A 25,072-nucleotide genomic window follows, 5' to 3' on the forward strand; every position below is an offset into this window, starting at 1 on the left:
GCGGGGTTTACTGGCGAGAATTCGGGGTAAGAAGGTGCGATCAAGGGACACCGAGGTGAGGCCGTGAGAGGAGATCAGGGGAGCTACAAGGTGAAAAAGAGGGGACTTGAAAGGTAGGCAGGAATGCCATGCCCGGGCAGCCGCTGTGCGTCTGGCACACTTGCGTCATGACTTGATGGGATGGAAGGTGATCGTGTGCGCATCGCATCCATTGCTGTATTTATATCTTGCCCTTCATCCCAGGTCTGGATTTATCGTCTGCCGCGTTCACTTGTCAACCACCAACAACCCGACACGAACCGACAGCATATCTCGGTTCTCATCCATCCTTATCCCGGCTAACATTGCGCCTTATCAAACCTCCCGAGGGCGGATACGGAGACCCGGGGAAACGGGGGAGGAGATACGGGGTAGGCGCGCCATCGCCACCACTCGACTCTTTCACAAGCCAGAACATTGTTACGATCGTCCCCGGTAACGGCGCCCATAGGCTGTACACTAGGGGAACCCCTCGAACACTCGAACAGCCCCTATTCGGTCAAGTGGCGGGAGCCCTGAAGGGTTCACAGCGGCAGGGATTGCAACGCATTGCGGACCCGCTAATTACATTTTCACTCGTTTCCCACTTTGCCTGTGGCCCTCTAGCCCTGGCCTCTCCGTGTGGTCCTAGCCAACGCTGTCGGCCCTGTCGCGACTGAAAGACCGTCTTCCTCCCCCAAGATGGCCTCTTTCCAGCTGGGCCCGGTCTCCGCTCGAGTCCGGGTTTCCACGCTTTCTTCGACAGCTTTCGGGCGGTGTCCGACTTCCACGCGCTTCACCAGACTCGAAACACCGTTCCCTGCGTCGACACGGGCGCCCCAAGCCCACCAAATGTTTGGCCGACGCTTCTTTTCCAACCACATGCCAAAGCGGCCCAGGATGCAGTGGCACCCCATACCCATTGGCCTGGGCATCGGCCTCCTAGGCGTCATGCAGTTCTACAAAGTCTACACGAGAGACCGCGACGAGAAACGCCAGGCCGCCGCCGAAGGCTCCGAGCCTGGTCAAGCCGGCAAGCCCAAGAAGCGGCGCCGCATCCGGCCGGACGGCCCTTGGTACGTTGACCACGCCTTCCCCAAATTTTTGACGCCATGAGCTAACCACCCAGTATACAGGCAGGTCCAGGTCATGTCGACTCTTCCCCTCAAGGCCATGTCCCGTCTTTGGGGCAAGTTCAACGAATTGACTATCCCCTACTATCTCAGAGCTCCCGGTTTCCGTCTATACGCATACTTCTTTGGTGTCAAGTGAGTGAGACCCGGGCCCCTCCCTTCCTCTGTCTTGTGCTGACACGTGCGCTCCAGTCTCGATGAAATCGAAGAACAAGACCTCCACAAGTTCCCCAACCTCGCCGCTTTCTTCTACCGCACTCTCAAGCCCGGTGTCCGCCCCGTGGATCCCAACCACAATGCCCTGGTTGCGCCATCCGATGGTCGAATACTACAGTTTGGGCGAATCGAAGGAGGCGATATCGAACAGGTGAAGGGTATGACTTATACTATCGATGCGCTCCTCGGTCAGAATTCCCCAACTCCCAGCATCTCCGGTACGACCCTGCTCGACGAAAGCACCAAGGCGAAATCGGTCAATGGAGACTTTGAGGGCGACGATGAATTGGTCAAGAAGGACGAAGAATTCGCCCGTGTCAATGGTATCTCTTACACTCTCCCGGATCTTCTCTCTGGTTCCAAGAAGCACGACAAGCTGTTCAAGCCCAAGGATGAGTCTGTCACCCCTTCCAAGACTTCCGAGACTGAGGTGAGCGCCGAGCTTGCGCTTGGTGAGAAGCCCTGGTACGACGTTCTCTCGGGTGGTGAGCGCCACACTCTCTACTATGCTGTCATCTATCTGGCTCCTGGCGACTATCATCGGTTCCACTCCCCTACGGAATGGGTTGTCGAGCGCAGACGTCACTTTGCCGGCGAGCTCTTTAGCGTGTCCCCCTACCTGCAGCGCACCCTCCCTGGTCTTTTCACCCTGAACGAGCGTGTCGTCCTCATCGGCAGATGGCGTTGGGGCTTCTTCAGCTACGTCCCTGTCGGTGCGACCAATGTCGGCTCTATCAAGATCAACTTTGATCGCGAACTCCGGACCAACAGCTTGACGACCGATACCGCTGCTGATCGGGCTGCGGAGCTTGCGGCGGCCAAGGGTGAGCCTTACCTGGGATATGCCGAGGCCACCTACGAAGCTGCGAGCCCGGTCCTGAAGGGCCATGCTCTGCGCAGAGGTGAGGAGATGGGTGGCTTCCAGCTTGGCAGCACCGTCGTCCTTGTCTTTGAGGCGCCCGTTGCCGAGTACGACGAGTCCGGTAAGGTCATCAAGGGATGGACCTGGGACGTCGAGAAGGGGCAGAAGATCAAGATGGGACAGCCCATTGGTCATGTTGAGCTCTAAATTGGGCACACAAAGAAGCCTTGTTACGGTGGCAGGCGTTTGAAGGAGGGAATGGTTGAAAACTAGACAAGATACAGGTGGTGTATTCGGGTCTCGGATCTCTTCAACACGTATCCTTTGAATTTATACTCTTTATATGATACCCCTTCCCGGGTAGCAATATCTATGTTGCACTCTGTTTTTCATCTTCTTTTCATAGGTATATACTTTTTTCAAAGATTGGAAGCATCAAAAAGTCTGCATGGCATGTGGGTTGGGATCTGAAAAAGAGGTGGCAGCAGTTAGGACAGATAGATGGGATGGACACGCGGCATGTACATAGCTGAGAAATTGAAGTATCTGTACCAAACACACAACTTGTGCAACTATCTATCACATGGATGAGATGTCGCAAAAGTAAATAAACAAGGGCCACACTTTAAAATGACATCAACCCACAACACCCCTATCTCGGGAGCCAAATCTAGCGTCAAGTATTTTTAGCCCCTTCTCCCCACGTTCTCCCTTCGCTTCTAGAAATTACTAGGTTTTTCATCGGAAGATCCAGACCTTTCATCTCATCCCTCCAACTCCAGGAGTCCAGACGAGGGCCAGGATCAGGATACCGGCTGTCTGGCTCACAACGTGGCACGTGCCTATCAAGGTTCAACTCTTTCTTCCACAGCAGACTTCTACAGACGAACTGGAACTGCCCCAACTGAATGAATGATGCTGATAAAAAGGGGGTATTCATCATCTACTCTACTCTATTGCCTAGCGCAGTAGCAGTTACCAACAATTCGCTTCGCTTTCTTTTGCAAACAAACAAAACCAAACACAACCTCCCCTCCCCTCCCCTTAGTTCCTTCTTTTTTTCAAGGGCATTTGCATTTAAGCAGAACCAAAAGTCTTGAACTTCTCCTCCACCGCGCCGAAAGCCTTCTCACCCGCATCACCCGTCTTGCCACCAAAGACAAGCTGGGCGTTGAGCTTCCAGCTCTCGGGAACGGACCACGTCTCGGCCACCTTGGCGTCGATCAAGGGGCTGTAGTGCTGCAGGTTGGCGCCGAGACCCTCGGCCTCGAGGGCGACCCAGAGAGTGTGCTGGAGCATGGCGTCCGACTGGGTGGCCCAGCCGGGGAAGCGGTCGGCGTAGAGAGCGAACTTTTCTTGCATGCCCTTGACGACGGTTTCGTCTTCGAAGAAGAGGATCTGTTTGGTTACTGAGTGTTAGTGGGATGGTTCATCAAAGAGGAGAGGTTGAGAGGCAAGAAGCAGAAAGAGGTAAAAGAAGGGTTAACATACAGTACCAGCAGCACCCTTGAACATGGCCATCCTTCCCTCCGTGCTAGCCCAGGCGTCCTCGGGCACGATAGCCTTGAGGGTCGCGGAGGTGATGTCCCAGAGCTTGTCGTGCTCGGCGCCGAAGAGAACAACGACGCGGTTGCTCTGCGAGTTGAACGACGAGGGAACGTGCTGCAGAGCCTCCTTGACGATCTCGTTGATGCGCTCGACGGTCAGGGAGCCGAGGTCCTTGGAGAGAGGGTAGTAGGTGCGGCGGTTCTTGATGAGGTCGAGGACCGCGTTGGCAGAGATCTGAGTGGAAGACATCTTGGATGTGGTGGTGTGGATGTTGCTTGTGAAAGTAACGTAAGGGTTGATGGTGGTTTTGGTTGAAGGACGGTGTGTTGCAATAGTCGCGGTTCTGAAGATGGTGGGAGTCGTGCTTCTTATGAGACCAGCCGAGATGGTAGCTCGAAGTCTACTAGGGGCTAGGTGTCCTCGCATCTAGACTGATAGGATCCAATGTTACCCTTGCGATCGAGGGTGGGAACTCTGTTGGCGGCGGTTGTTCCGTTGTCTAGACGTGTCTAGACGTGGATAGTAACAGAGGGAAGGGCGGGGCTTCTGGACGTGGCAGTTTCGGAATTCTTTAACGTTATGGAGCACTAGAGGGATGATACCGAAGATGTTGAGGATGTCACTGAAGATATTCACACGAGGTACTGAAGGAGGTTTATATCTGTGTCTCGTGAGATATCTGGATCATCAACTCGGGAGGGGAAGGAAGCCTCCATCTCCATGTTGTCCCACCCGATGCCATTGTCACGAATGGGCTTACTAAGAGCATTCGGATGCCTTCATGATCTTCATCTGAGACTCTCTGCCGAAAAGCGAAGAGGGCAGAGACGAAACAAGCATCGCGATCGTTACCTCTCACCCCACACAGCGACGACCGTGGAGCCGGCCGGAAGGTGGCAGAGTTGTTTGAAAGAGAGGGGCAGCCGTCTAGCCGACCAGGGGTGTTGTTGGGTTTCGGATGGATTTCCAAAAGCTCTGTCAGCCATTAACAATACAACCGGCGCACCGGAGACCAAAAATTGACCACCACCCAATGAGACGACGAGAAGGTTCCATATTGGGGAAATTTTGCTCTATCCAGTTAGTGCGCTGACAGACCGAAAGTTTCAAGAGGCTCTGCGGTTACCGCCCGGAGCACAGACACGCTGCCAAACCGACCCCTCGTCTGATGACGAAGGCTGACAAAGCCGACCTTGGCAATTATTAAATGCTTAGACAAGCAGGTGAAAGCGGGGTGCTCCCGGTGAGCCGCCAAGGTCTCAAACTTCCGTCTCATAAAGATTGGTGAGCCTTTGAAATTCTTACAAAACAACACGACTCGGCCCGTGATCTTCAGGGTCTTTGGTGTACTGCCGCAGAGCGTGCGTGACTCGGAGGAGCAAAAACATCCCATTTTTAGCCGGCTGGCCTGGGTTCTCCTTCGTCAGGGTTCTTGACTCGGATCGTTCATGCATCCTTCTTGCTCATGCATGTTCCCCCGTTACTTTGTTGCTGGCAAGAGGTGACATCCCATGACGTTCGGGAAGTTTCTTGCGACTTGATAGCGGCTAGCACACGCCGGTATCATCAGTAAAAGGAATCAAGAGATAGTCTAGGTATACTACAACGTATTCGGTACTTTGAAGATACGTCGCTGGTCATACTGGTCTAGCTAGGTGGTGATATTCAAAACGTGATATGGCGGGATCACCAGCGGCTATTGCGTCACGGATATTGCCTTCCACATCATCAATGTCTCTCAACGGCGAGGTTGAAAGGTTGTGGTGGTGTGCAATCTGATTGGTCAATGCATCTTTGACGTTGATGATCCCATTAGAGTGCCGCGGCGTGGGGTTTGGTATCCTAGAGTTGACCATGAAGTTGAGCTCATTTCAACAGTTGAGCTGGATTTGGGCGCTTGTTTGGGTGAAGTTGATCATGGCCTTGCACCGGGGAGTTGAACACATAACATTGAGGTCATCGAAGTGCTCGGCGGGTGAGATTCTTGCCCAAAGTATTTACGTTTGTAGACGAAGGTACAAGTCAACGTACATCAACTAACCAAGCCCGAATAGTTTTGCGTACAGACAGATGGCCTTCAGGAGATCTAATAACGCTCAACAAAAAGTTGTTATGAATGATGATATGCCTAGAAAAAGCTGAATGCGTACGTGCAAAATAAACAAAACAAAGAAAGAAAACCAGAAGTAAACTCTGACAGAAACCCGCCCATGCACGCCGGAAAATGCTGGTGTTGTTGTTTGTCTTCGCCCTTGAACGCCGTTTCTACTCTACCCCGCCTGCCCTTGCTTTCCTTTGGTGTGTATGCTTTTTCGTTTGGCCTATGCGGCCCCTGCCGATGTATTTTCCTTCTCTTCACCAGTTCCCAATGTGAACAAAATATGTCGCGCCCCTTAAGGGGCCCAAAAAGGTAGTATTTTCTTGAGGCAGTGAAACCGATCACCACGTTTCGGCAATGTATTGCCCAACCTCCCTCTTCAGCTCCCAGAATTGCTGCGCCTCGTCGTGCTCGAGGTTACCCTTCTCCATCGCGACCTCGATCAAGGCCTGTTCGACGCCTTCACCCATGCCCTTGGAGCTTCCGCAGACGAACACCCTACCGTCGACTGAGTTGATGATATACCAGACCAAGTCAGCCTGAGCCTTGACCTCTTCCTGGACATATCGCCCCTGACCACGACGGCTCTCCACCACACGCTTGACCTCATCCTCATGGACACCCCACTCGCCGCTGTACAGCTCATCGACTAGCGAGTCACGGCAACCCTGGAGAACCCAGACCTTGTTGGCGCAGTTGGCGGTCTTGAGGCGGCGCTGGACGAAACCTCTGAAGGGAGCAATGCCGACGCCGGCACCGATGAGCAGCATGGGGCCATCCGCAACGAACTGCTTGGCGAGGGGGTTGGCCATCAGACCCTTGAACATCGGGATGTAGACCTCAATGTCCTTCTCGCCTCTTTCTTGTGCCTCGATATACTTGAGAGCTTGGCGCTGGAAGAAACCAGAACCGACTCCGTTGCGCGAGCCTGTCCTCCAGTCGGACGCAGTATGGACGGTGACGGCAATCTCGATCAGTCGATGTTGCTTGCCATCGCGTCTCAAGAAGGACTCGTGCGGGTCGTTGGACAAAGAGTAGAAGCGGGGCATCAGAGGTTGTAGGACCGAGAGGAGCAAATCGAGAGGCGGTCTGGCGCTGGGGAAGGCATGGAGGAGCTGGGCGACGGTGATATGCGGGCCGGTGCGGAAGTCGCAGAAGACTCCCTGGCCTTCCGCCGAGCAGAGGAAGAACAGAATCTTGCGCTCGTCCTCGTTGGTCGCAGACTCGGCTAGAATACGGAGAAGTTGCTTCGTGGGCGGGTAGGACTGGATGTCAGAGCACCATGTCAGGAGGTCTCTCCGTGTTGTGACAAGCTCACGGGCCTGATCTTCGCCCCATACGGTGGGCCATCTGCCCTTGGTTGTCCTTAGGAGGACGGGCTTGTCGCGGAGGAAACGGGGAACAAGGAGCAGTTCGAGAAGCTCCTCTACCATGGACTCGTCGTTGGGAGCCGAGACACCAATGGCTCCGCCGACCTTGAAATCGACACCTTCATCCTCGGGGTAATTTGTGACATCAATGTCGAAGTGGAATGTACGCTTCTCGGCGCCTTGGCCTGTCAACTCACGAGCGGTGTGAATGCGGGCGGGGAAGACATGGTGAGGCGGGTGAGGTTGGACAAAGGAGGGTGGCTGTATCTTGGTATCAAGATCCTCCAGAGCCAGCTTTTGTATAGACTTTTCGATATCGGTTGTGGCGGATGCCGTGTTACCATCCATGTTGAGAGCCGCGGTAGACTCTGTAGGAGACGGCACATTAGACGGACGGCGAAGGGGCTGCAGGAAGGCAGTCTGTTCGGGCAGGTCGAGGATGTTGTTTAGGACAGTCGGAACTTCTTCGATCTTGAGGCCGAGAGCGCGGTATGCGTCGTTGTCAGGAAGGTTGACCCGCTCATACTCGATACCCTGCTTCTTGACCCTCTTGCCGTCGGAAGTGAGGCAGCAACCACCGCCGCAACACCTCTGGACCAATTCGACTGTTGTCTCGCCCGTAATACGCTGGATGTCAGCGGGAGACTTGACAATAAGGACAGTGGATGCGCGGCGGCGGCGCGGCTGCTCGTCAGATTGGCGGGGTTCCTCGCTTTCCGAGTGTTCGGAAGACTCTGAATATGTGAGGGACGGGGCGATGGAGGGCAGTTGAGGCTCTTCGGGTATGCTGTTTGCCGAGTGTTGGGCCATTATACGATCAACTTGTGCCGCCATTGTTGCGTTTGTGAAAAGGTGCGGTGCGTTTGTCGGAATTCGCTGTGGCGAGTAGCGAGTAAAGGAGACGGGGTGTTTTTGTTGGCAGATGCTAACAATAAATAGGGAGTTGGGAGTGGTGACGATGGAGGTGCAACGGCCGGCCCGAACGGTGAATGGTGAAATTCCAAGATTCCGCGGAGATCTGATTAGATCACTGTGGGCGAATCACTGTGTGAGAACCGGAGATAAAAATGCTCGTGCACTGGCAAAAAGTCTGGGGCAAGTCTGTGAATGGAAGGAAGAGGTCAAAACTCAAGACTCGGGATGGCAAGTAGAGGTTAAAAGCGAAGATGAGAAAGGCCAATTACCAACATATAAAAACCGGCAAGAACGACCGGCAAACAAAGGGCGAGCCCGGTCTGAGGGAAGAAGGAGCAGAGGAGCAGAGAGATTCCGGGGTGCAGTGGCCACAAGCTCAACGAAAAAGGACGGGAAATCGCGATCTTTAATTATTTGCATGTCATACCTAATGCAGACCCACCAATCCCCGATATGGCGATAGATGGGTCCCCGCACATGCTTGGGGCCGTTGATCGCAAACGAGCAGCCCTTCCGCCGTTCTCCGTGTCTGCCCGACGTCAACAAAGGGGAACATGAACATTGAACATCTTCGGTGTGTGGTTGGGCTTTCAGTCTCCCCAAACCTTCCAGTTTCCCGGAGATTTGTTTAAAACAAAATACCGCAAACCCGGCCGACATCGTTAGGCTTATCAAGGTCCCTCCCGCGACATCCCACGGATTAGGCAATTCCCCACGAACTTTAATGTATTAGGGCGGCACCGGCGCCTCGGGCTGTCGAATCTCAGGCACGGGGTTGTACAAACCGAGCAGCCGGGCAAGACGCCTTGCACTCAGCTTGTTGAGGCTATGTTTGCGCCGACACCCTATAGTAACCTCAATTTTCCCCTCAAGCAGAACTGCATTGAGCCTGGCCAGCCTGGAAAGGTTAATCCGGGAGAAAGTGTCAGGTGATTCTGACCGCTTTTCATCCCGTTTACTCGTACTTTTACTAAGATCCCCATTCCCCCTTTATAAATCAATCTTAGGACCGGTTCATGACTGATGACTCCATGGTCCTACCGTCTGTCCGAAGAAAGATCTCAGGCGACTGTTATTTCGTATGGTGTCATACTCGACCCGAGTACAAGGCCTTGCTTGCAAGATGATTGCTCACAAGACCGGTTTCCCAGCGACTTGCCCAGATGGTGCAACACTGCCCTTTTCAGAGTTGCCAGAGAGAAGCAAGAGGCCGATGGACTTTCCGAGTTTCATCTCCATCACGAGAGTCAGCCGATCCGGAGCCGTGAATGAAAAGATGTGATGTCGCCACTTTTTCCCACGATCATGCCAAACAAGCCAAGACAAGCGTCGGCAAGCTTGACACGCCCAGACAGGGCTCGACCAGGACCTGGATCAAATCAATTCTCCCCCATAGCTGCCAAGGACACCAGCGACACCCTAGCTCTTGGACACATGCACATGTTCATTTCTGGATAGGGAAATGCGATCTTGTTTTCTCTGGCTGGAAGGGCCGACACCTTGATGGCCTCTATGCCTCTGCAAGCTGACAAACAGCTCCCTTCAACCAGCCTGGAGAGGAAGCGCTCCTCGAGGCAACATCTCCCACATGTACTTTCTTGATTTTGAACTCTCCTGGAAGTTTCCTCCTGAAGAATTACCGAGTTGCCGACTCAGCGCCATGCCTCCATGCATACGTATGATGGCTTACACCACCTGAGAAAGCACCACGAAGTCCAATCATGTCAACTAACTCTCTGCTTGTATCACTCATCAACAAATATCCAGATTTCTTATATCCCTCCTATCAACACCTCGTAATCCTGACAGCAAACGAACGAAACCCCCTTCGATTCTGGAATGGTCGCTCAAACCAGCGCTAGCAACCTCGGGACCTCCGAGTTCGGTGCAGTGTTCCTCAACACAAGCTCTCTAGCACTGCAGTGCACTGCAGCGGCGGCGCACCGACTGCCCGCATCAAGCCTAACAAACTCACACTGTGCAATCCCCGAGCGGGCGGCCAGGCACGTGCCAGGCTGACAGGATCTAATCAATCACAAAAAATATCAATCAACCCCACTCTTCACAGTGCCCCCGCCATTTCGCCTTCAGCGACCAATCGTTCCTCACAGTTACCGATGAAAAGTGGAGAAGGGTTTGAGACCAAGTGGGCTTTGGCCATCCGCTGGCGCGGCCCTAAAGGACTGGCCTGTTGAGATTAGATGATCAGATAATTCGAGATAACGAACAATTATACGAACAACAACCGAGGTTCAAGGGGAGGGAGCATCACGATCTCAACAAGTCGTTGTGATCCAGAAAAAGGGGGGGAGGGGCAGCCAGGAGAGGGCGAAAAGTTGAGAGTAGGTACGTGTGGCATATGGGATGGGATATACGGCTGGATTCGGCTACCCGAGGAAGAGAAAGACATCATGTCCCAGTCCTAGTTCCGCACATCAGAAGTCAAGAAGGGCACTGCAGTCCTCGTCAACCTCAAGACTCTTTCTTGGTGTATAATCTAAGGTAAACAAACCCCAGAAAGGCAGGCATTTGTCTGGGGAAGTGAAGTGACTGACAGTCACACCACAAGCACAAGAATACAGAATAAATACGGCGGGAGTTTCCAAGATCTCGATTCTCAAAACAGCATTACTCCGAGCACAAGGACCAGGAGTGAGGACGACTTTGTAGTGTACAACACGTACGTCCCGAGCGTCCCTTCTTGTCGACTCGCAATGTCATAGTGTCATACTAGCAGCTATATCAAACCAAGTATAAAAGATGCTACACACGACTAAGAATAGAGGACGGTTCACATCCAATCTTGCCCCTTCTCTCTTCTCAAAATATTTGCGCTACATATTGAAAGCATCTCGAATCCGCTATATTACAAGAGCCGTCTAAGCCGGTAGCGTTCTCCAGCAACAGCCAAACTAGAAATGGAAGGAACGACGATCGATGATCGATCCCGTCCCACTTCCCACTCGATAAATGAGCCCGGGACCGGGACCGGGCCAGCATGGATCGAGATATGCTTGATATGAACCGCTCGGCCATGCGTGCAGAGCGGTCGTTGATCACACAATGATTTTCCGGGGTGCAGGAACATGGGAAGATCGTTCGTATATAGTTCTTACTCGCTCGTTTCTTCATGTCTTACAAGCACTACGCCTGTAAGGATACATAGGAACAAATGGTTCAGGGTTTTGCTCAATCATCTCGTCCCGTTATCTCTTACAACCATGGTACCATGAATTTGGATTCATATATTTAGTACTTGTTTATGGATCTAAGTTGATGGATACCCTTGACAAGAAACTACTCGGTTTACTGGTAGCGGTACGATTGTCCGCAAAACAAACTACTGGACTACCTGTTAGCTATCCACTTGCTTGAAGGATAAGAGAAGATAACGTATCATAAGTCATATTTCGCTTCAAAAAAAGCCACACTTGCTTCCCATAACATGGTCGACCACGGAAAAGGAAAGCATCCCATCCGCTGCGTGTTGTCCCTTAACGCGCCATTCAGAAGAAGTACAATCTGGTAAAGAAGAGCGCGGGAGGCAGAAGAAAAAGGTAAGAAAATGAATGTGAAAAACCCAACAGTATCGAGAATTCGAGGTGACGCAGTTACCCAATGAAGAACCAATACATGAAACAAAAACAACGTAGATGATGGGTAACCGCCCTGCTGGTCTTCAGCCAGGTTAAACGTATCCAATGGGAGTTCTTCTCCAGTTCTCCTTATGCAAACAGGTGCGTCGTACACTGTACACCCGCAAACAAAATACCAGACATTCCTTAACAGTCCAACCCGGTGTCGAGGGACTAGACGGGAGCGCTTTATCTCTCGACCGAGCCTCTCGATATATGTCTGTGATGATCGCTAGTTGTGCCTCGGTTCTTTGCGTTCCAACAAGCGTCGACCGCCGGTATGACAATGTCCTTGAAGTCTTCGTGGGCGACTCGGCCGATGAAGAGGACCTTGTAGTTGTGCTCGATCGTCATAAGCTTCGAGTAGTTTACTCGGGACTCCATCACCAGAGTCTCGTGGGGTGAATCCAGCATTTCGACCTGTATTGGCTCGAACCCCAACTGGGGTTCTCCTTCCAGAAGCTGAGGCTGGTTTCCGGCATGATAGGCGATGCCGTGTTGCCTTGGCTTTACGCCCGCTTTACTGCATCCTCTTTTGAGGTATGTCAGGATAGGTCTGGATTGTGTTAGTATGCCCCAATGCTGAGGCTACGATAAGCAATTGTTGACTTACACACAGGTACAGTTGCCTTCGTCATTTCCGATAACGATGAAACGCCGGATGGACGAGTAGAACAGGTGGCCCGGGTCTTGTACAAGATCCCTTTCTATCTCGCCTGAAAGCTCGTTAAGATTGACACCAGCAGGCTCTGGCCACAGGATCTTGAATACCTGTAAACAGAATCAGACATGTCCATTCGTGTGGAAAACGAACAAATAATGTACTTACCGATCCAGGGCTAAATTTCGAGGAAGGGTGGACTTTGTAGCCTGCCAGAGACTGTCAGCGAAGAGTCGGTGGATATAGCACATTTGGTTGAAGCACTTACGGGGGTCAAGCGGTCCAGATATTGATCTATTCGTCGACACGCTGTAATCGATCGCACCAGAAGAAAGGCCGAGAGGTAGTGGGTACCCAGCCCTTGGTGAAAGGTTCATTCGCAGCATAGTCTGCTGACTGATCGGATCTTCGTATGCTGTAGCTGATGAATAGTCCGGAGATAAGGCGTCAGCGTTGAAACCATTACCAAAACTGAGCCCATTGCTGCCTGCGACACTCTCTGCTGAGGGCGACGTAACCTGATCTGTTGCTGTCCCTGAGTGTCAGTGTGGCTCTCAAAGCTTTGGAGTGCCACATACATTCAGGGTGTTGGCCGCCATCTCTGTTCAAACAACTGCTGGTCTGAGAATATCCGTCGGTCTTAGTTCGTGAATCTTCCCCCGTTTCGAAAAAAGGTTCGTCATCGTCGGGTTCGGCCGATGTCTTTCCCAACTTCGATGAATAACCCCTGTTGTTCGTTTTGCCTTTTCCGTTACCTCTGTCTCTGTGTCTATCACCAGGGCCTCTGTTCTTAGATTTCGTTCCTGGTTCTGGAGGCTTTCCCTTGTCGATGAAAGTCGGTGTGCGATCTTGAGAAGCTGGTCCTGCATGGATTTGAAGTTGATCTGCACTGGCATTAGGTAGGAACAAATTGAACGTGGGTAAACTTGGTGTGGTCTCACCTCCACTATAACTCGGTTGTGATCTATGTGTGTAGTTTCCCGCGCTGTAGGTCTGGCTAAAGCCCGCCTGACTAACATACTGTTCATGCAATGCCGGATTCGAATATGCGGAGGTTGGGTAGCCTGGGCTTGGAAACAGCGTGGCCTGATATTGTTGGTTCGGAAAAAGTTGGGGCTGGTAAAGTGTGTTGGGATATGGTTGTTGCTGAAGATTTTGATATGCAGGAAGTTGGTATGCCTGGGTGTGATATGCTGAATTCTGGTCATAGACTTGTTGGTGTCCGATGCTTGTTGCGCCAAATTCATCTATAAGATCTTCCACCCCGTCGACCTGTTGGCCAGTGTGATGTTCATTTGGAGTGTTAGACCAGCCTGACGACGTGTGCGCCCACCCGGCGGACCATTGATCTTGGCTATTGTAATTCATGCTTGACGCCAGTTATCTTTGGCACCCGGCCAGATGAGCACTCGAGGCTCGGCAGGACTGTCCAGACTCGAGCAACGCCACGGAGCGTAGCCAACAGTTGATTTGTTTCCTGGATTAGATTTGTTAAAGGATGAGGAGGCTCCAACAAAAGAGGGCAAGTGAGCCAATTGCCCACCGCACATGAGACCGTCAAGTTCTCCCGTGGAGTTGGTCACACGCAGAGCCTCACTGGGAGTCGATGTTTTAGGAGATGGCCGACGGATGGGATTATCTCATGCTGTCGGTGCCCTTGGTGGAATATCGAACGCAAATACGATTGGCTAAAGAATGGCCGTGGTACTCGAGGTTGGATCTTATTCGTGGTCTTCCGAGCTTGGTTGCTGACGGCCAAGCTGATGTTTGAAGCTGTTGATACAAGCGGGATGTACTGTACCGCTTTCACGGACATACACCTCTAGGACCAAGAAACCAAAGATGCAAAAGAGAATGCGTTGCGAATATCAATATGCAGAAAAAAAAAAGAGGTGGAAGTTAGGTTCGACCGCGGCGGTCTGGCAGCATGGCAGCGCAGTGGCTGTGTGGCTGCTCTCACTGCCCCCGGTTACATGTCATTCAACCTTAAAGATCCAGATGCCCTTTTGGCAATTCCCGTTGGCTGGATCGTATAATTTGGTGTGTCGCCAGCATGTCTTGGAATTTCTGACCAATATTCGGCAACACTTGGAGAGCCTTGCGAGAAGTGTAACGTTCGCGGAACTGCGGGTGATCCGGGAGGGAGGGCAAGGCAACCACATGAATCTGCACGATGACCACGCAGCCTTGCCAAGTCACCTAGAAGAGTGGTAAAGACTGGTAAAAAGGGAAAGAAGAACTAAAAGCATTTTCTGATTAGGATAAGCGTGCATATCCATACATGCCCGCCATTTGGCACGTTGAGCGATGACCGAGACGATGTACGAGCGGATGCGAAGACCGCGGGGAAGAGAGATATCATGTCATGTGCCTGGAGTCAACTTCGAACTTCGAAATTGAGGACTGGGGACGGAAACGCGAAATTGGAGCCATGGGAATTGATGGATAGGTATGAATGATGCTTTTTCGCGGGTGTTGTGTGGAAGTTGTTTGGGTGGTGACAGAAGTGTGGCCGTCGCGGATGAAGCGAGCTGTGCCAATGCCGCTTGCCGAGATGCTTCGAGTTCGCCCGATTCAAACGGAAACAACCTACAATCTACGACTACCCCGCGGTCATCATCAAGGTCGAGTGACACACTCAGTTTTTTCCTCTTTCTTTATCTGGATCATTGCTTAACTCAATCGCCCAATCGCACCTTCCATTTTGTCACGAACTTACTACTCTCCGCGACAAAAGTGGCTGCAACGAGTCGACCATGGAAGCCGCTCGACCAACCGACAGGATGCAAGCGGCAATTGCGCCTTCCTAAACCAAGCACTTGTCATAGTATCCAGGGTTGTCGCTTCCCGCCATCAAAAGACATCTCCATGTTCGTCGTCTCTTGCCGATGGATGGCTTTCGGGAAACCCATCGCGTCATGATAGGGAAAGTTCAAGTTCTTTCTGTCGGGAAAGAACTGACAACTGTCCTTGGAAGCTGGAAGCGTCGAGCTAGAGACAACGTTGGTCCTGCCTGGTTGTCCCATCGTCACAACTATGTATGGCACGTGGGCCGGATGATGGTTGAAATAGCCATTGTGCAACTCACCTACGCAAGACTATCAACTTTCATCTCAACATCGACCATCAAACGGTTTAGATGGAAAAAGAAAGGGTCATACCAACGTTCGAACCCACGACCTCCCCTTCCTCTCCCCCTCACCACCGTCTCTTCCATCTCCGACAGAGGTACAAAAAAGTACAAAAAAAAAAAAAAAAAAAAAAAAAAAAAAAGACCAACAACCGCTCAATCGAGCAGCACATCGGTTAACCCTCGAAACACCCTCCTAACCTCTTTTTTTTGGTCATGGTGCTATTACCTTCTTCTGTCGCTGCAGATTCTAACAGATCCATTTAGGTAAATGGAGGCGGTCTACGATGTGGAACGCTCTTTGGGTTACTTGAATGTACATCATCGCTCCCGAACCGACAGGTATCTTTTTCGGAGGAGGAGGAGGTTTGAGGTGTTAGGACGGTAGACCGTTGCGTCATCCGACCAAGCCGGTTGTTGGTGAAAGTGGGTGACGATTAGGGAGCTTATATGGGTGTTAAGAGGGTTTCTTCGCCGACACGAGTTAGCACGGAGAGAGCAAGGACGAATGGATGACCGACGTACGTTTTGGTCAAACTCCATAGTCGAAGATGAGGGTCATCTTTTGGAAAAAAGCGGATGGAAGTCAAAATTCCACGGCAAAAGAAAAAAACGGAGATGACGATGCATTCATGCAAACCCTACGAGATGCCCGGAACAAGAGGGATCAGGCAGATATTGACTTTGTGGAAATATTCTGTCAACCCTGCCTGCCCAACACTTCTGATGGGCTACGCGTGTTGTTGATATTGTGATCATCCACATTCGTCGGTTGGCAAAAATACCTCTGGGGAGGTGAGCGAAGTTAGGTCACTCACTGTAATCCAGAGCGTGATACTGTGAATACGCTGTAGTCGTCGGTCGGCATGGGTTGACGCGCCTACAGTAGATACGAGATAGGTATACATGGATGTTTGTGACCTGATGGAAATCAAGCATACCAGAAGGCGAGACGGGCCATGATGGTCATGAAAACGATGTTGATAATCTTCCCCAAATGATATTTCTTGACTTTTTTTTGAACCTGAACCTAGCTCGACGAAGCATGGGTTTATTTCCCACCCTGATATTACCGCAACCCGGTGAGAGTATGATTGATCTATCTGAGTGTGTGAGCAGTGTAACGGCGAAAGGCTCGGTACCAGACTTCGCATGAGTAAAATAGATGAAGAGAGACAAACCATGATTCATCTTTTCAATGAAGACATCTAACACAAGCGGTGTTAAGCGCGCGCGCATGTGTATGATACAAGTACAAGCAAACGAGAAGCGAAGTACAGATATTGGATGTTAGCGGAAACAGAATGATTTGGGTATCGTATCACCGCAGGTCGGTGTGCTGCTTACAAGTATCATACATATAAAGAGAAAGAAAACGCTCAGGATCAACTTCAAGAAAAGACAAGAGAGATGATCAAGAATAAAAATGGTATTCATAAAACGGCCTTCGACAAGGATGTTGGCATTCATCCAAATCATCCATCCATCCACCCAGATGTGGTATAAATAACCCTGACCCGTCCGTTCCCGTTCCCGTTCCCGGTTTACCACCGACCGTGCCGCCCACCCAGTACAGTAGAGTTATGTCAGATATGTTGTGTCTGTCTCATTCAATCATTAGGAGGAAGCCCCTCTCCTCATCCCATCCCGTCCCTATTCCTATTTCCAACCCATCCCTGGCCAAAAATAATAAACAAAAAGGGGGGAAGGTACATAAGAAACAAAAAGGTATAAATCAAGAAACCTTCTTGTGGTTTCTTGTTGTCGCTAAAGGATCCCCTATCATTTTTCCTCCGGTATGAACTCCATCCCACCATTATATTGAAACACCACCCAAGGCCCAGTTTATGGTATCATTGCCGACAGCGAAAGAAACATTAGAAGAAGCAAAGAAGCTTTTTGTTTTAGTCCAACCCGACCCCACTTCATTGGTTGCATGACTGCAACATTAGCAACCTCCTCGCCTCCTCCTTCTCCTCTTCGGTCGGGTCATCCGAAATCCAGGGGCCCTTCTCCTCTTCTGTCGCGTTGAGGAAGCCCTCTGTCCTCCTGAGAGTTTGGACATCGAGATCCGTCACATACGACTTGCCATCCTGGAGCTTGATGCGCACCTCGTGCTCAGTCGACAACATCATGTCGTCCTTGGCCAGGCGACGGGGTCCATCGAAAACAGCGACGACCCGCTTCTTCATGGTCATCTGACCCTTGTCGAAGCCCCAGCTGGAAGGGTAGTCGCGGCGGTTCTTGCGACCGCGGGTCTTGCTCTGGAGGGCGACACCACCGCGGGAGTGGGTGAGACCTCGGGACTTCTGCACACCGTTGGCGGGGTTGCCCTTGGTCTTCCTGGAAGGCGAGTTCTTGGAACCACGACCGGCGACGGAATCCTCATTGTCATCCTCATCGGCCATATCCTCATCTTCGTCGACATCATCCATCTGGGTGGTCATTGTCGTGGTAGTCGGGAGGTTGTTCTTCTCGAGAGTGTTGTGGACCTCGCGATCGTTTTCCACCTCGGCCAATCGCTTCGCATTGATGGCTTCGGCCGGGTCCTCCTGTTGTACAATCCTCAACACGCAGTCGTCCAAGTGCTCGTAGAAGTCTTGGGCGTTGCTGAAAGTTTGAGAGCATGTCGAGCACTTGCCGGTGGCATCGGGTGCGTAGCCCGTCAGCTTCTTGTTGCTAGAGCTGCCGCCGTTGACACCACCAGTCTTCTTGCGGCTGTTAGGTGGTGTTTGTTCTACACCATGGACGGCTGTCAAGTGACGCTTGAAGACGTCGGCGCGGTTAAACGACTTCTCGGCCGCTGAACCGGAGCCCGGACAGAAGCCGCACACCATTGTTCCCTTGTAATGTGTTAGAGTGTGGCGGTTCTTGTCGTACTTTCTCGCGAAGCCCTTGACATGATATTCGCATGTCGCAATGGGGCACTTCTCTGGCCGTTCTGTTTGGTGGGTGAGCATGTGAGCCTTCAAATCCTTGAAGGTCTTGCCACACTCGGGGTGGGGACACCTCTGCTTCTCCTTCGAGGCTTCATCTCCGCTGTATGGCTGTTCGGAAAAGTTGGACTGGTATGAAACCAGGCTTTGTCTCCTTTGTGGCTCAAGAGGTGCCGGGAAGGGCGAGTATGTGGGGTAGTTGTTGTTTTGTAGGAAAGGTGACGTGCTGCCAGTTCGGAGCTGAGGAGATGCGGAAAGAGCGGGTGAGCCGGGATACGCGGAGCTAGGAGCAGGGTACATTTGCTCGTAGCTAGGCATGGCCATCGATCGAACTTCGGGGTGAATCAAGGAAGGATCTGTTTGTGAAGGAGAGGAGTCAGCAGTCCGCTTTTGGTACGTAGGTTCGAGATCTGACAGAGGAAACCAACACGAGGAATCAAGGGGAGGAACGAAATGCCCGCTTGACTGAGAAAAGAAAGAGGAAACCATGCGAGAACTTTGGGGTCTTCGGTCCACATAGTGTTTACCCCAGGCGGGGAGCGGAGGAGATGGGAAACAGGAAGTAGAAGTGGCAGGAGAAGAAAACACAAGGTTGGAAGCCATTGAAGATGAAGAAGTTGAAACCGTGGAAGGGGTCGCCGGGCTTGTCGGCAGGCGTGTGTCGAGGACCAGACCAGTCTTGGGCGTTATGGCATAGGATGTGGGGGAAGAAGAAGAAGGAACACAGGAAGGGGCAAGAAGGCTCTGACACGGCGAAAGACGAGATCTAGGGATCTGTTCAGACTCACCAACAAAGCCGGGGCCTTTGGGATTCGAGAATTCGAAATTGGGGTTATAGCCATCAAGAGGCGTGAAAGAGTACTCGTTGCCATGGTAGTACTCGCCTTGGTCGACAATGCCGGGGCTCACACCGGGGCCCGAAGGAGCTCCCCACGAGGCTAGGTTGCCAGGATTTGAGAGGGGGGAACCGGCGTTTGACGAGGATGCGCTGCGGCTGTCGACGCTCAGGTTGGAGTCTTCGGGATACAGGCTGGGGGACTTCGCATGGTACATGTTGTATGGCGCATCGGCATACAAAGTGGTGTTTGGGTCGTAGGCCATCGATGTCGTGTACTCTTGGGATCGAGGTGGGTAGTATTCAGGGGAAATGCCCATATCTACGGGAGTTGAGAACATTCCTCCCTGCGGGGGCTCTGGGTAATGCATCGTGTATTCGTCGGCTTCGTAATGGCGAGCAGTCGCCATACGTCGGAGCAGGAATTTCTAGTGATGGGTGTAGAAGCGTCGAAGATATGGTGGCTTGCTAACAATGAGCCACAATCCTTTTGCTGTAAGTCCGCATATCAGTCAAACTGCGCTGGGGAATTCGGAGCCCACTATCATCTGTCAGTCACTCACCTTCACGAGTGAATACACTGGTTCAAGGTCTTCGAAAACAGAGTGACTGGATAGTTCGCAGCTGCTGGTTTATAACAAGGCGCAAGTTGAAGCTGGGAGTCGATCAAAGGGAGGGTTCCTTGGTAGTGAGTCTCAGACCGTGACTGAGACCTCGGGTCGTGGTGAGTACGGAAACACTGATGTAGTGGCCGGTGGTGGTAATGAGTGATATAATGATCGATGGGTCGGATTATCGGTTGATGTGAGTGTCTTGATCTTCCAAAATACCCTTCGTCCTTGATCAGTCCAAATCCCTTGTTGGTTTTGTCGTAGTGTTTAGGTGGGAGTGAACTTGGAGGACTGCTGATTATGTCCTTCACGCTGAGCTTATCCAACTTGGGAAATTGTTGGAAGCTTCAGTCGATGTAAACACTCTTGTTCCTGGGCTGATGGTGAAAGAAAGGGACAAGAGAGGCGTATTCCAAGACGATCGGGACGTGTGAGGTTTCTATATACTCGGAGCCTCTGACGAACTGCTGGTATCCCGGAGGAGCGTGGAGCTCGGTGGGCATGGGAGATCTGGTAGGGCTCCAGTGGCCGGCGAGCAGCGAGCGAGGCGTAGTACATGCATTGGGAATGTATGTACTGCGTACACACACAAGAATCTGACAGGGACAGGGTCGAGAGTGTAGGGGCTAGGGGGCAGAGACAGGGGGTGCTGGTGTGGGCGAGAGGGGGCAGGGTACAGAGGGTGGGTGTACCGAGAGACTTCTTGGGAGCTACGTAGCGAGTGCACATCGCCAACCCTGCTGCCCGTCCACTGAATGGGGCTCATGCTCCTGAGGGCGCCAACCGTGGATTGCTGTGTAGGTACCCTTGTACCGTCGTCAACACTGGCCACCCATGTCTTCTCATGTCCCAACTCGTCGACAGACCACAAGTCGGCCACTTGGACGACTGCACCCACGAACTCTTTTGGATAGTGTGGTTGGGTGAACGGGGCCGGAGGGGGTTGAGTCCAAGACTACCTCTCGACTGGCACAGTATGGAGCAGGGCCCCGAATATCGATCGCTAGTTTGAGGTGGTGACTGGTGATGTTGACTTGTCCGTGGGTTAACTTGGGAACTAGACTGATAAAATGACCAATAATTACCCAGTCCAGAACCCAAATGCCAAGGCCACTGTCCCTGGTCCCTGCCCAGGAAGGGCTCGCGGGTTGGAAATTGGCACGCCGTCTATCGAGCATTTCCCAGAGCTCAAGAGAGCATCCGGAAGCGAGACATGCTGTCGCAAACCTGTCCTCGCCCCTGGATGTCGTTTTTGTTGCCATCCTTTTTCTTCTTCCATCTCTCATGATCCGAACGACCAGTCATATCTCGTCTGGACATCATACAAGTGCGGGTTCCTGAAGAGCCGACGCAGTGGACAGGCGAGGAATGAGAGTGTGAGGCAGAACCCACGAGGCCTGGATCCGTTGTCCCTCGGAGGACAGCACAAGCTATTGGGACTCTAGCATGGACGATTTGATCCCCGCACCGTTCTTTGCAGACCGCGCCGGTGCTGTGCCTATTGTATCTCTCCGCCTCCGAGTTCTCTCTTTCCTACGCATTTTACACTTTTCTAGTGTGTCTTTGGGTGTAAGCACTGTCTTGAACGGAAGCCATCCGAACGTAGGGAAATTGCAGCCATCACATCTATCCACTCCAAGACATGTACAAACTCGATGATGGACGTTTTGCTTTGGCTCACTGTACTGTAGCCGGGTGAATCACGAGTCCTGTCAACGGTCACACAACCGGGTCGGAGGAGTTCAGTCAGTCGCACGCTAGGTAGCAGACTCAGGTAGTTACCGATGCTGTCTCGCGGACAAGGCACCAGATTGGGGAGCCCACCACCGCACATCAGGCTCTCGAGTCGAGTCTGTAGCCACCGAGGTGACACTCTTCCGTCACTGCTTGTAGGCATACCTAAGCATCTCGCCCATTGCCAGGCCCAGAACTGCATGTTGCCTCGAGGGATCTGCGAGAGACAAAGTCCAGTGGCCAAGAAGCAAGAATAACCTGCCTTCCACGATCGTCAACGTTCAAGCCGGCGTTCAATGCCATCTGATGCGCATCGAGGACTGTATGGGCATACTTCTTTCGGTCTTGTCCTTGTCGCAGATGTAGGGACTCAGGGTCGCAATCGCAGTCGTAGTCGTAGTCGCGATATCGTGAAGGTGGCCGTATCCTCTGAAGTCAAGGAATGAATAAAAATATCTTATGCTGTGCAAGCCGCTGCGCATACCCGACATATTGAATGCGCAAGCCTGCCGCCCGCAGCGCCCGGATGGTTCCTTGGAGTACCGTAGGGACTGTTATGGCACTGCAATGTGCCCTTGGTACTGCAATGGTGCAGTGGCTTGACATGACCGAAAGGGAAGGGTTGATGGGTGGCTGCCGGTGACGGGACAGGCCCGCCAATGGAATCGAGGGGGTTGCAGCCAGTGCGGATGGGTGTTACTGCAGCAGTGGACGGCCAGTGCGCTAGAGGGCAAAAAGGGTGTTGTTCAGTGTGTGTTTTTTGCACCCCGAAATAAGGTGCACAGCCCTATTGTCATGACCAAACCGGGAAACCTTTCCAGCCTTCTTTTGTCGCAATCGTGGCTTCGACGTGGTAGCTTAGTGATAGTCTGCCATCCGCGATGCCATAATTGAACGTTTTGTTTTGCTTTCCACGATGATGCGTCATGTACCGTAGCTCATCTTGCGTACGGGCCGGCTTGGTAGTGTAGTGTGGTGGTGTCTGGGAATGGTGGTGATGGTGCTTCGGGATGTGGTGTCTCGTCCCGAAAATGTGAAGCTATCACGGTGTCATCACGGCGAGTCTGGAACAGTGGAACTGGTTCTGGGCATGGATCCCCTCTGCTCGGTAACCCGTTCCCATCGCATCGCGCTGTCTCTGCTGTTCATCCGGTATTCGTCCGGACTGCAATCCGTTGTCCCTGGTCGGTCCTGGTTGGTGCAGTACCAAGCGATGAAAAGCGGAGTACATGGCAGAGAATGTCGGGCAGAAAGAGGGCCGCTTGCCAGAGCGATCGGCGGATTCGGTCGGGGGGCCATGGGGGGCACCGTGGGCACCTGGTGGACGACTGGGACTCTGCCATGGGGGCCAAACATTGTGTGCCCATGCGCTTCTCCCAAACAGGCAAGGCAATCTCGAAACGATTTCGCGAACTCGAGCCTCATCCTCGTCGAGTCGGTGGGTTTCGCAAATTTGGCGGTCAAGAATTCGAAATGCACGAGGAAGGACAATTTGCAACTTCTGGCGGCTTGACAGTCGAGACCAGATCGAGAGATGGCTTTTCTCCACCGCGCGAGTGGACAAGAAGAAGAGTTTGCGAGTTTGATCTTAACAAGAGTGAACGTGAAAAAGAGTGGACGACCGAAATTTGATGAAGTCTTTTCAACTTCATCTTTGGTCAACATGCTCCTTCCTTGAAAACTGAAAGGTTTTTTCTTTGAAAATTTGAACATCGGCAGCAACTGATGAACATGTAAGCAGGCAAGAGCGAACGTCCTCAAGTCTGCAAGTACAATTTGAAAGTCTGCACCTTCCCCGTATGCGGCGTTCATTAACGTGCAACTGAAGTATGCACAAAGGGTAATTCTTTCGCGCTGTCCCTCTCAACCGATAGAGTTCGAGATCTACACTCCACCACAGGTAGTAATCGCCCGCGCGATGCAATGGTTTTGCTCTGAAACTTTTGCACGCACCTTACCCCCAGAACCCCAACACCAAACGAAACGAAACAAAACAAAACTAGATATCACCGTGGAGCCTCGTTCGCTACCCCACCTTCGTTTTCGCTTTCCCCAAGGCCGTCGTCATTGTCGCCATTCGCGTGATCACAAGGCTCGGGAAAGCTCTGGAAATGAGGACGCAAACCCACAGCAGTGAGCAGACCAATTTGACGAATTGGCTCGTTCCACCGCCAAGAACGCATGTTGGTACGCCGCAATATCCAGTCGCGGAGTATTTCATGATATTCTTTTACGTATGCGCCTGCCTGTAAAGTGTAATCTTTGCATCATGCACGGGCTGCGCTTGCCCGCGTCGTTACGGGAAAAAGGCAGTTTGCAGAAAGCAAATTACAGACTCCACGGTGGTGCAACCGGCAACTCGGCTGCTAGAGGAAGAAGGCAAAAGGCATATGTTGATTATACTACCAAGGATTTTGACGATCAATCCCATCACAAGCCGATTCAAAACAAGAACCAAGCCCGTGATCGGCGGATTTCCGTGCCTGTGCCTGAGCCCTGAACCTCCTGGGCGGAGGGGCGGAAACGACGACGAACCGTTCCCCCGGCGGCCCAAGATGATGGAACCCGTGCGGTGGGACATGCAGACCCGCCGGGACCCGCCTGCCCCGCCAGCGACAGGGGCACCGCAACATGTCACTCTCGTACCGCTGAGCAAATCCCGAAACCGAGGCCGATGACATGGACTGTAGGTCTCCGAGGCCCGAGCCGAGCGCCCGCTCCGAGTCTCTGAACTCAAAAAGTGATAAGGTGCCGTGGTGTTGACGAGAGGTTGAAGACCTAGGTACTCGTCAGGTCTTCAAAACCGACCGTCTGACTAGCGGGCGGGCTACTAGTCAGGGACATCAAATCGTACATGCCCAGCAATTCGTACCTGAAACTGGGGGTACCTTTCTACACTGCCATTTTTCTAGCAAATCAATATAAATATGTTTAATAGTATATTTTTTTTTCGTTATATGCAACCCAAATTCCCCGTACTACCCAATACTTTGAATGTATACTACTGGTTTGCATTTTGAATTCCCCTTTTGTATTCAAATTGCTTGAACTGCTATTGCATTAATATTATCGATTATTATACCCATTTTTACGTATAATTAGTCTTAATCGATTGTAAATCCCCTTGAGCGCCCTATTTCGCTATTTCCTTTACTATACCTCTTCTAAACTATAGATTTACCAATAGTTCTTTACGTTCTAAAATGAGGCTTAGCGAGATACCTTTTAATATAGAGGATATTATAAATAACGTATAAATATTTCTTCCGTTAGAGGGGAGACTTCAAACGGCTATAAAAATATTTTAGAATAAAGGGTTTAAAACTATAGTAAATGTAGCGAAGGTATTTCGAACTCTATATAAATAAAT

The 25,072-nt window shown here is 51.8% G+C and overlaps 7 protein-coding genes across 7 annotated transcripts; 1 reads left to right on the forward strand and 6 right to left on the reverse strand.

Annotated features, from left to right (window-relative positions):
* Window positions 1-1,072: 1,072 nt before the first annotated feature.
* On the forward strand, window positions 1,073-2,800 carry B0H65DRAFT_456191 (phosphatidylserine decarboxylase-domain-containing protein). The gene is made up of 2 exons (XM_062826276.1): window positions 1,073-1,286; window positions 1,344-2,800. Exons 1-2 carry the CDS (start codon window positions 1,168-1,170, stop codon window positions 2,434-2,436), a joined length of 1,212 nt encoding a protein of 403 aa, XP_062684167.1. The 5' UTR covers window positions 1,073-1,167; the 3' UTR covers window positions 2,437-2,800.
* Window positions 2,801-2,811: 11 nt separating this feature from the next.
* B0H65DRAFT_101421 (Nitroreductase-like protein) lies at window positions 2,812-4,350 on the reverse strand. The gene is made up of 2 exons (XM_062820444.1): window positions 3,721-4,350; window positions 2,812-3,627 (listed from the first exon to the last, which is right to left on the reverse strand). Exons 1-2 carry the CDS (start codon window positions 4,201-4,203, stop codon window positions 3,307-3,309), a joined length of 804 nt encoding a protein of 267 aa, XP_062684168.1. The 5' UTR covers window positions 4,204-4,350; the 3' UTR covers window positions 2,812-3,306.
* Window positions 4,351-6,016: 1,666 nt separating this feature from the next.
* On the reverse strand, window positions 6,017-8,226 carry B0H65DRAFT_101543 (riboflavin synthase domain-like protein). The gene has a single exon (XM_062820445.1). The coding sequence runs from the start codon at window positions 8,077-8,079 to the stop codon at window positions 6,217-6,219; it is 1,863 nt and encodes a 620-aa protein (XP_062684169.1). The 5' UTR covers window positions 8,080-8,226; the 3' UTR covers window positions 6,017-6,216.
* A 3,758-nt stretch (window positions 8,227-11,984) lies between these two features.
* On the reverse strand, window positions 11,985-13,824 carry B0H65DRAFT_420081 (uncharacterized protein; the record flags this gene model as incomplete). The annotated part of the gene is made up of 5 exons (XM_062824254.1): window positions 11,985-12,318; window positions 12,409-12,566; window positions 12,625-12,665; window positions 12,725-12,985; window positions 13,035-13,824. 5 exons carry the CDS (start codon window positions 13,822-13,824, stop codon window positions 11,985-11,987), a joined length of 1,584 nt encoding a protein of 527 aa, XP_062684170.1.
* Window positions 13,825-16,127: 2,303 nt separating this feature from the next.
* On the reverse strand, window positions 16,128-16,969 carry B0H65DRAFT_101664 (uncharacterized protein). Its single transcript, XM_062820446.1, has one exon. The coding sequence runs from the start codon at window positions 16,768-16,770 to the stop codon at window positions 16,342-16,344; it is 429 nt and encodes a 142-aa protein (XP_062684171.1). The 5' UTR covers window positions 16,771-16,969; the 3' UTR covers window positions 16,128-16,341.
* Window positions 16,970-17,511: 542 nt separating this feature from the next.
* Window positions 17,512-19,728, reverse strand: B0H65DRAFT_419724 (uncharacterized protein; the record flags this gene model as incomplete). Its single annotated transcript, XM_062824231.1, has 2 exons — window positions 17,512-18,878; window positions 19,311-19,728. 2 exons carry the CDS (start codon window positions 19,726-19,728, stop codon window positions 17,512-17,514), a joined length of 1,785 nt encoding a protein of 594 aa, XP_062684172.1.
* A 1,659-nt stretch (window positions 19,729-21,387) lies between these two features.
* On the reverse strand, window positions 21,388-22,526 carry B0H65DRAFT_101834 (uncharacterized protein). Its single transcript, XM_062820447.1, has 4 exons — window positions 22,187-22,526; window positions 22,037-22,131; window positions 21,868-21,964; window positions 21,388-21,677 (listed from the first exon to the last, which is right to left on the reverse strand). Exons 1-4 carry the CDS (start codon window positions 22,306-22,308, stop codon window positions 21,521-21,523), a joined length of 471 nt encoding a protein of 156 aa, XP_062684173.1. The 5' UTR covers window positions 22,309-22,526; the 3' UTR covers window positions 21,388-21,520.
* Between the last annotated feature and the right edge of the window lie 2,546 nt (window positions 22,527-25,072).

This window comes from Neurospora tetraspora, assembly GCF_033439725.1.
Source record: "Neurospora tetraspora strain CBS 560.94 chromosome Unknown B0H65scaffold_2, whole genome shotgun sequence".
NCBI lineage: Eukaryota > Fungi > Ascomycota > Sordariomycetes > Sordariales > Sordariaceae > Neurospora > Neurospora tetraspora.